The 10,546-nt window shown below is 46.8% G+C and overlaps 1 protein-coding gene across 8 annotated transcripts in view; it reads right to left on the bottom strand.

Annotated features, from left to right (window-relative positions):
- Positions 1-1,839: 1,839 nt before the first annotated feature.
- CPNE1 (copine 1) overlaps positions 1,840-10,546 on the bottom strand; it is a 39,186-nt gene continuing 30,479 nt past the window's right edge. For 6 of the 8 annotated variants that reach the window (XM_080627596.1, XM_080627599.1, XM_080627598.1 and 3 more), the window contains 9 exons: positions 7,248-7,343; positions 6,221-6,307; positions 6,063-6,122; positions 5,542-5,675; positions 4,847-4,901; positions 4,717-4,768; positions 4,073-4,206; positions 3,665-3,901; positions 1,840-2,916 (listed from right to left, as the gene is read on the bottom strand). In XM_080627596.1, coding sequence (XP_080483722.1) covers positions 2,800-2,916; positions 3,665-3,901; positions 4,073-4,206; positions 4,717-4,768; positions 4,847-4,901; positions 5,542-5,675; positions 6,063-6,122; positions 6,221-6,307; positions 7,248-7,343 — 972 coding nt within the window. In that variant the 3' untranslated portion in view covers positions 1,840-2,799. Of the gene's footprint in view, positions 2,917-3,664; positions 3,902-3,987; positions 4,207-4,716; positions 4,769-4,846; positions 4,902-5,541; positions 5,676-6,062; positions 6,123-6,220; positions 6,308-7,247; positions 7,344-10,546 lie in introns of those variants that run through there. The other 2 variants (XR_013957842.1, XM_080627601.1) reach the window with 2 other exon arrangements.

Genomic DNA, 10,546 nt, shown 5'->3' with positions numbered 1-10,546 from the left:
CGCTGGCCCTTCCCAGGAGAACGGAAGGAGAAGGGGAAAACCCCCGGTGGAGACCACGCTCCTGGAGGGGACAGGGGCTTCCAAAGCCGGGGCTGGAGGACACCAGCCTGAGCACTGGGGCGGGGACGGGAGCGCGGCCCTGCTCTCGGCCACCCCTGCGGCTTCTCCAGCACAAAATCGCGGCTTCTGGGGTTAAACCCATATAAAGCAAATAGAGGGAGGGTGGGGAAGGGCCTGGCAGCCCTCTGATTAGGAGGGTTGGGCTGCCCTGACACGAGGAAACTGCACCCAGACTAGCATGTGCTCAGCAGCCCCTGCTCGCCCCCTGCCTACCTGCACCGGAGCGTGCCAGGAGGAGGTTGGACACCAGAGCACTGTCTGTGGGCAGAGGCTGCAGCTCAGGTCCCAGCTCTCCACAGGATAGAGACAAGCAGAAATCCATGGACCATGGGATAGGAGCTCCAGCTGCTCTGCATGGCCCTGCACCGGCCTCTGGCAGCAGGAGGAAGAGCAGGGGCACCTCATGCCAGGAGTGTGCTCACAGCTGCACTCAGCTGCTAGGCCTGATGCTCACCTCACCTGCACAAAAGCTGAGCTGTTTGAGCCCGTCTATAGCCCAGATCCAGGCCAGATGAAAGCAATTGTGCAATCACGAGCTCAGCAGGGTTTGGAAAGCATTTCTTCCACCTGGGGGTCTGGCTCTCCCACTCAGTGCGCAACACCAAACACCTGCACCCACACACCTTGCAGCAGTCCAGGGTGGCTAATCCAGCTCTGCAAACACTGAAGAGTGAATCATGGCTGTGCAATGCCAGGCCCCTTCGAAGTGAGCCCTGTAGTTATTCCCTTTACTTCCCTCTTGCACAAGAGGGCAGCGCCAGGGAAGCTGGCAATGGAAACAAGCTGCAGTGGAAAGGAGCTTCACAGAGCAGCAACAAAACCATAGCAGGCTGGCAGCATTAAGCACCACTGCTGTGAACCCAAAGGAGCCCATCAGTTTAGGGCAGCACATAAAGCTCAGTGCTCTGAGTCCACACCCAGTCATGGCTGGAGCAGAGCACGGGCTGCAGTTCAGGTTGCTTAATGAGACAATCGTATCACCAAAGCGTGCCGTGAGGGCAGCTTTCCTCCCTCTCTTCCACACTTGTAACACGTTTTTCTTTAGGCAGCCACTCAAGAAGAGGCTGCTTGGTTTCCTTCAAGAATCTAAGTGCAAGAACACTGGTGCTGCAGGTTACGTGATGCAGTGTTTCAGAAGAGACAGCCCAGCTTTCTCTAGAGGAACCTGGGAGAACACATCATGGTCAAAACTGGCTTTGAGTGAGAAACTAGTACAACTTCACCTTAACCCAGTGCTCCTAGACCCACAGCCCTTCAAGCACAAGCTACATACGCGTTTGGTGGCTGATACCACCCAGAACAACCAGTCTAATTGAAGAGGTGGATTCAAACCCAGGTTTTGCTTTCACCCAGGTTTGTAACCGCCCAGTTCCACAGCCTGAGTCACCAGGCCAGTCTTCCAATTGTTCTATTTCCTGGTTCACCCGGTAGAACAGACAAGTTCCGTCAGAATTTCACAGTAAAGAAACAGCCCACGTTACTGCCGGCCAGGGCTGCAGGTTACACATTCCACAGCCTCAGTGGTTTAACACAACCAGTGATGATGGACAACTTGCTCTGCTTTTGCAGCTGATCACACACAACCTGGGCTGAGATGCTGAATCATCACCAGGCTACAACTATAGCAAAGACCTTCCATAAACCAAAACATCCCATCGCTGGGAAAGAAAAGGAAAAGCACAGAAAGGAAATAAAGAGTCTGGACGGATGTTACGTAAATCAAAGCAGATGATTTATTTATGAAACGGAAAGTGATGACCACTCGCAGTGCAATGACAAGTCTAGGCTTCTTTATCCCTACTTTGAAATTCCTGTCTCTCAATGCAATTGTGCTTTTCTACGGTTCCCAGAGCATAACACACCCTTCACCCTTCTGGGGACAAGGAAGCACCTCTCTGGAGTTCTATAACCTCTGTCACACAGCAAATCACTCAAAGCATCTTTGTATCAATGTTTCCAGTTGCTGGATTTTGAAAGTCACATGAAGGTGACTCATTGATCCCACGCTGCCCCGATTAAGGAACGATTAATCTTCATTAATCCCCCCCAATAAGCAAAGTGCAGTGTTTCGACAATGGCTCCCAGCAAGAGGCCATCACAAAAGCAGTTCTTGCTAAGAGAAGAACATGATTAAAAATAAGATGGCAAAATATGGTCACTGACATGTAAAAATAAACCTTGACATATAAAAATATACTGGCACTTCAGAAAGGCACGACAGGAACTACCTCAGGCATCCAACCAACAGACTTTGGTACCAACCAGGACAGAGGGGTCCCCATTCCCAAGGCAGCTTGATAGAGGAAAAAAATATATCATGGAATGTATGACAAGTATCATTACAGCAATACTTCTCCTACCAAACTCGGCACTGAAGCAGTGCACATGCCTGCTCTGACACCAAGCAGCAGCTGGGTCGTGTCAAGCAATGATGTGCCACTGTTTCTAGGTAAAAAAACTAACAAGATGGTGTTTTCTGTGATAAAAACTGCCAGCAGGTGTGGTTTTCTCCCATGTTTACATTCCCTCTTATGAGGAACAGAAAAGATCAAAGACACAGCACAAGCAGGTAAGAGATTAGTGTGAATGGTACAATCCCATAGTGTGCAAGGGAAAGTGTGGGTGCTGACATCCCTCTTCACCCCAGTGGTGCCACAGGCAGCCAGGTCAGGCTGCAATCTACGTGATCTTTACTTCAGGTGGTTTCACGGGTGGCCATCCCTGCCACTTATAGTAGGACACCAGCTGCTTTGGTACTTCAGCCAGAACTGTCTGGGAAAGCGCTTCCTGGGGAGCCTGCAAGGAGAACAGGGAGAGTAAATCAGGAATGCTGCAGAGAAAGGACTGATGAGCCCAGTGACAAACCCTCTTACCAAGTTCAGAGTGCAGCCCACCACGTGCCTCTTTCAAGAGTTCCTTGCTGCAGTTTTAAGAGCACATCCAGTCATTCCCAGTGAGCACTCCCACCCCTACACAGCTCCCACCAAAGCCCAAGCTCACACAGCCTTTATATGCCCCTGATCTGGGTAGGAACCTGCCCAGGCACTAATAATGTCTCTTATTTGGGGTTTTCATTTTGACTCCACTCTTCAACCCCAGCCACTGTGCAATGTGCATGAATGCCAGTGCCAGCAGTGGAAGGAGGGAGGAGCTGGAGAATGACAGGACTGCTTTCAACAGCAAGCAAGACTTCTATCAGCTTCTGTCACTCACAGGACTCAGCACTGGAGACTGACAATATGATCTCTGGTCCTTGCCTAAATGTTTGCAGACCAGGAGAGATCCTTTAACTCTGCCCTAGCCAAGAGCTAGCACACCAGATCAGTGATACAACAGCTATTGAAGAAGAAGCTGCAAGACAGCTGCAACAAGGCAAGCAGTTTCAAACACAGAAGCAACCATCTCAGCTCTCACTGGGAACAAGCAGCTTGGACAGCGCTGTGAGGGTGCAGCTTGCTGCCTTGTCTAGACACATACCCAGTTTTTAGATGCAGTAACTGCATATACACTGGCACCAGGGCTGCTGAAGTCAGAGACAACTTACATTTCTGAACTGTTGGAAAGGCACGAACTGGACAATGTCTCGTGCAGCTGGTTCTCCTGTCAGAGACTTCAGGACACCATTATCTCCATCAAGGAACTCCATTGCTTTGAAATCAGCTTCACCAACTCCCACAATGATGATGGACATTGGCAGCTTAGAGGCATTAACAATCGCTTGCCTGGTTTGGTCAAGGTCAGTGATCTCTCCATCTGTGATGATCAGCAAGATAAAATATTGCTGAAAAACATTGGAAAGAGCCAGTTAGGGAGTTCAACATCAAAGCTCACACAACAGAAGGGAAATGGAGCCATTTCTTTGCTCACTTTACCAGTCCATTCTATCCCATTATGAACATGGGAAACAAATATCAACCCCAAGGCAGATCCGCAAGAAAGGACATGCACTCACTGAAGCAGTTCCTTGTTGTGCTGAGTGTGCTGCAAACCTTGCCACATGGTTTATAATAGGAGAGAAATTGGTTGGCCCATAGAGTCGGATCTGAGGCAGGATGTGGCGGTAGGCATCCACTATTCCTTGGATCCCTGTAACACAAGGAAAGCAGACTGCCACAGGAGCCTCACAACTCCTCCAGGAATTATTTTATAGGCATTACTAAATAGTACGGCAAAAGGGTAATAACTCTCACACAACTGTGAACTTCTACAGGGCAAATAAGCAGCAGGATAACAGCAAATATACAAAGCACAAGGCTGAAACCAGAGGACATCTGCAGAGATCAGATTTGCTGTTCTCTCGTTGTGCCTCTAACATCACCATGAGCTTTTCAGGCAAGTTGTAGGAAAAATAATCCAGTGAAGCAACAAAACCTTCAGCACGGATTAACCATCAAATTAAATCCAGACCCCTTCACTGGAGTTTATGGAGACGACACAGAACTCTGCAGCAACACATATCCACTCTTGTCAGCATCCAGGTGAGAGGATGTTTGCTGCACATCCTGTGCTGCTTCTTCTACCAGTTATGAAAGGAATACAACACTTCAAACATCTGTCCCTCTCAGTGAAATACTAATAATAAAGAGGTATCCTCACCTTGACAGTAAGGGTTGCTGGGGTTGAAGTTCAAAGCAAACTCATGGGATACCTAGGAACGGCGACATTACAAGCACTTACGGAATGCAGACGTGGACAGAGCAACTGTTCAGTGTTGTGAAGGCCCTACCTGCCAGTCAGGAGGAACCTGAGCTCCAAACCCAAATGCGGGGAACAGCTTGTCCCTGGGAGAGAAAGGGAAACAACAAGAATTGAGAAAGAGCAATTCCTTAATAACTCACTACTCTGTTTTATTCCCAGAAAGCAGCTGGAGGTTCAATTCCTGTCATGAGAAATGGGTACCCCATCTGGCTGCCCATGGCCAGTCACCAGTCACCCAAGGGTTTCAGGCCTGATTTTAGTATTTCTTTCAGTGCAGCACCCGCAGGACTCTAGATCTAGAGATTTGGAAGTAATTTGGAAGTAACAAGAGAAAAGCCACCACAGCCATAGCCTGGCTGAAGGACAGAGCAGACAAACATGTTCCCATTGAATCGAACATTCACGTCTGAAATGCACCATCAGCAACAAGGGATTAGTGAGCAGCTAAAGCAGCATTACAGAGTAACTCAAGGCCAGACAAGGGCAGACCTGGAGGGACAAAGCAGGGAAATATGCCAAACTACAAAGGGCTGCCACTGCCCTCCCTGGCAGTGACAGAAGCAGGAGGAAGCAGTAGCAGCTCCTGAAGCGATGTCCCAAGGAAAGGCAGCACCTCAGTCATTCAGACACTACAGATTTGGACAAGCTATCAGCCTTGATCAATGGCACATGCTGCAGTGCATTTTTGATGCAGTGGCTGGATCAGTTAAGATCACCACATACGTGTCATAATCCTGGACCACACTTCCCACACTCCAGATGGCAATCAGGTACTCATTTATCCCGTCTGGGCTGATGTAGTGAAGAGAATCTGGTGACCTGGGATCTCCGTTGGAGCCAGTAAAGTCTACACCCACCTAATCAGGCAAGATGATGAAAGCAAGTCACTGGTGCACCACCAGAAGCAAATGAGAACAACCATACCCATAGCAGGCCCACAGGGCTCCCTTCCTCCCAGCAACAGGCACACAAGCCTGCATACCTTTTCCCACTGGGGTACATGCATGTTTAAGGAGTAGCAATCCTCTCCACAGATGGACTGAACTGATCTCTCCAAAGTTAAGAAACCCTCATGCCATTAAAGTTGTTACTTGATAAAGAAAGTAAAAATCTGGTTTTTGCAGTCTTCATCACTGCAAATTCACACTGCATTTGTCATTTACATCACAAATTAAAGTACTAATTACAACTTCACTGCTCCTGTCCCATTATCTACCAAGATGTGCAATGGGGAAACAACTCACTGTGAAGTTAATCTGGCAGCCTCCCATGACGTAGTCCAGGAATGAATATTCTGTCTCAATCTGGAGGAACAGACAGGCAGTGTTATACCTCCTTCCCACAACAACTCACTGCAATCAGTAAATAACAAAGCAAAAATACTCCAGTAAAATCTTCCTACCTTGCAGGATTTTATCCTAATAATGCCAGAGTTTTTGTAGCTCTTTTTCTTCTGTTTCTTCTCAGGATGAATGCATTCAAATTCCACCTACAGAAAGCAAGCATTGAAGAAGCAAGTCCCTGAATACCAGCATTTATAGCAGGACAAGTTATTGACACAGAACAATGTCACACATCACACAGTTACCCAAAAACCTGGCAGAAGCTTGAAACTTCATTCTAAAACCATTTGCAACTACTTTGGTTGCTCTCTGACAAGATAAGTGGGATGCTTTTGCTCCCAGCACTGTGAAAACACAAGGAAAGACCTCAGAAAAGTCCTTCTCCTTAACGTAACTGTTATTCCATATGCAATCACGGAACAGTGTCATTGGGTTTTCAGATTACAACCATAGAAATGGAGCTGGATGGAACTGGAAGCAGTCCTAGGCTACATCGTGTGTGTGAATTCATCTGCCTGGATTCAGATGAGACATCTCCACAAGAATGAGAGTTCAGGTTTTCACTGCAAACAGAGAGAAACTGGCATCACCAGCAACTGATTCAGCTTATTCTACACTGGATGCCCAAGACAAGGTAGGAAGAGTGGCCTTTGGAAGCACTGCTGCTCTCTGTTACCTGAAAAGGCAACCAGAGCACTCAGGAGAGTGACCAGCTCAAGCATGAGACAAGCCCTACCTCTGCACTCATCTGTTAAAGCATGAACAAGCCCTTTTGTTTTCACTTGACTCAGCAGAGGCAAAAGCAAGTTGAACTGCTGGGAAAGGGAGCTGGCTGCCAGCAGACCAACGGGCTCAAGGATGTCATTAGAAATAGGAATGGTAACAGTAACCAAGGAAAAAAGAGCAATGTAATTCCCATACCAGATTTATTCTTCCCAGATGTCGGCTTAGTAATAGAGAGATATAGACAGGAAAAAAAACAGGACTCTTGGAGACAGCAACTGAAAATATCTCTGAGGTCAATATGAAAAGGTTTGTGAAAGACTGAATTCTGGACCAAGCTAGAGGGGGATTGAGAAAACTTACCGGAGAGCTGTCACCTTGCTGCAGCTGAGTCAGGGTGGTCTCAAAGGTGCCTATCAAGTCATGCGAGCCATCGCTGTCATGATCTGCACACTGGACCTGAAGAGAGAGTAGCAATGGGCAAGTGCATTGCATCAGGGAGAATACAGCTGTTCACTGCTGGATTGGCTCTGACAGCTTTGCAGCAATGACAGCGCAGACCCCCTCACACCTGAACTGGGGGTAGCATCTGTATCACTGAGACCTGACAGGAAGAGAGACACTGAGTCTCAGACAAAGGCAGATGTTCAGTTGCTCACCCACTTCAGTAAGCACAGTGGAAGTTTTAATTCAAAGCTTTCCCTAGTTTAAACACGAGAGAAAGAAAAACCCAACCAACGATGAAATACCCCAATGTTCCACAGCCCTGATGTATAAACGCAAGGTCATACAGGACATGATATGCAACTGGGGTAATGGGAAGAAGCAACTAAAGGCTCTTTATCTAAGCATCTTCTGAATATACTCTTCTGCCCAGCAACAGCACCAATTTGCAATGAAACTGCCATTTCCACAGAGCTTTTGCTTTTTCTGCACTTTCACCAACCAAATTATAATACCTAATTAAGAGCCAGTCATGTTTAAATCAGCACAAACAACTTCCGAACCAGATCATGCATCAGAGTAATGCATTTAAGAATTAAAATATGCTAATAACTCTGGCTTACAGCAAACACAGCAAGACCCACGTTGTCAGCAGCTCCCTACAAAATCAGCTGTAAGGAGCATTTATAACATGCACAATACACATGACTGCAGAACACAAGTAGCTCCAGAAGCAGTCAGTCAAGGAACAGTTGTGAGCAGCTGCTTCCTCCCCTGCTGAAGTTCATGTGCCACACAGATTTAAAAGCTCTCCAAGATCTGCCTTTAGTGATCAAGAAACTGATGCTACTCCAGTACAAACCACAGTGACAGCTTTCTCCTCAGGCCAAAGGGACAAGATGAACCCATGGGTAACACCTCAAGGATGTCAAATTCAACGGCTAGACATTTGGATTTAAACCAGGGCTCTTTTAGGATGGATGACTTTGATCCATTAGGGATCTTCCACTATGGGGAAACCCCTACAATAAGCCACTTGAATTATGGCCTCATCTAGCCACCTACATGGGAAGCACTGTATCATCCTTCAGCCTCTAAATGGGAAAATTAAGATCACCTTAGAGACTGTCTCCTTCATGCCAATACACCTGCAGAGCATTCCCAACCTCCTTCTCCCCTCCTGCTTTCTCCCACTCCCTCTCTCAGCCATGTCAAGAAAACTGCATTTAAAGCCAGTTTAGTTATTAGTTCACAGAGTGATAGAGCTTAAAACAAACCTCTTTTCACAAAGGCTTTCTAAAACTGGCCAAGATTCACTGTATGCAGCCCGAAGAGTGGTGCTGCTGCAAACAAAACCCTGCTAGCAATACTGCAGGACAGAGTATACAGTTATTCACTGATGAATTCTTCACAAATGAACTATCCAATATCCATTATGAGCCTTGAAATACAGTCAGTGGGTAAAATGGCCCTTTTCACCTAAAGGAGGAGCTTTCAAAATTGACAAGAAATGGGTTTGCCTCTATGCATATGCCATCAGACGCATGGACTGGCAGCTTTAGTCCCAATACCAACCTCCCAAATGTCACCTTTGTTCTTTCCATTTAAATAACGCCAGGGAAGAGATGCTACTTTCATTTGCCCCTATTTTTTAACAAAACTGTCAAGAAGGTTAGGCTGTGTCACGAACCTGAGCTGCTCTGAACACGGGAGAACATCGCTTTGCATCACAATGAAAAAAGAACTACCAGCATATTGGGTAGCATCATTAATTTGATCAAAGGATTTATGTTCACCCACATATTCAGCACATAACCCTCATACATAGCTGGCAAAGCTGGTGTTTAGGGGATGCATCAAAATGCTTCCACTTTCCAAGGAAGTACAAGGAGTTCTCCCTTCACTGACACTTATTTCACACGCAAGTGTCCCTACATAAATATTCTGAAGCCTCAAATATGAGGTTCAGAGCAGCAAATGCCAGATGAAAAATCAAACACCAGTGGGTTATTACAGCCCTTACTGCTGCAAGTGAACTTGTCAGCCTGGATTCCCCTTTCTGACTGGCTTCCTGTCCTGGGTTCAGCAGCAGCAGTCAGTTTTTCTTCTTCTTAGTAGCTGGGCAGTGCTGTGGTTTTGACTTTTGGCCTGGGAATAATACTGATAAAGCCGATGTTTTCAGTTGCTGGTCAGAATGTTTACCCTGACCAAGGACTTTGTGAGTCTCATGCTCTGCCAGGGAGGAGGAGAAGCCGGGATGAAGCAGAGACAGGACACCTGACCCAAACTAGCTGAAGAGGTATTCCATACCACAGCACGTCATGCCCAGGATGTAGAACTGAGAGTAGCCGGAAGGGCTGGATCACTGCAGGGTGGGGGTCAAGGTATCTGTCGATGAGGTGCTGTATTCTCTTTGCTTGTTATTTCCTTTATCATTATTATTATTGGTGGTAGCAGTAGTGATTAGTGTTATACCTTAGTTATTAAACTGTTCTTGTCTCAACCCGTGTCTCAACCAACTGCATTCTTCCGATTCTCCTCCCTGTCCCTCCAGGAGCGGAGGGAAGAAAGGTGTGTGGGGGGGGGGAAGTAGACTGCGTGGTTCTGATCTACGGCCTGGGCTTAAACCACGACACTTCCCTAACCTGTTCAGTACAAGAACAGGATAATCCTTCTTCACAGCTGCGTTGTGAAATAATAGATGTTTTGCACATCCATCCAGAAGTCTGGCTGAAGCAAACTAACAGCAAAAAAATCTACCCTTTTTAAGAAGCAGGTCATTCCAAAATGAATTCCAAAGCACATTACAAAGGAAGCTTCTGGAAAACCAACAACTACCCAAACAGAACCAAAATTCAAACCAAACCAAACCAAACCCCTCCCTAGAAAACCAAACCAACCAACCAAAACCAACCACCAAGCACACAAATCTTTTGGGGCGATAACAAATACAGCCTCACATAACAGAACGTGTAAACCATGCCATTTCATGTCAGTTCTGACAAGTGACAATACGCATCTTTGCCATCTCCTTTCCACCTTTGCTGCTCACTTTTGGACCCAGAGGACTTCCTTCTGACATAAGACTGTTAATTCACCAACAGTAAAAGCTCCTGAACACCACTTAGAACATTGCCACGGATCAACAAGGGCAGCACATCTGAAGTTAGTAATCTCAGTAATTCTTTGGACCTGCCATGCTGCAAAGTAACAACTTT

The sequence above is a fragment of the Psittacula echo genome (genome assembly GCF_963264785.1).
Source record: "Psittacula echo genome assembly, chromosome: 12".
Classification (NCBI taxonomy): domain Eukaryota; kingdom Metazoa; phylum Chordata; class Aves; order Psittaciformes; family Psittacidae; genus Psittacula; species Psittacula echo.
The sequence above is the reverse complement of the archived record's forward strand: the minus strand, read 5'-3'. Positions and strand labels throughout refer to the sequence as shown.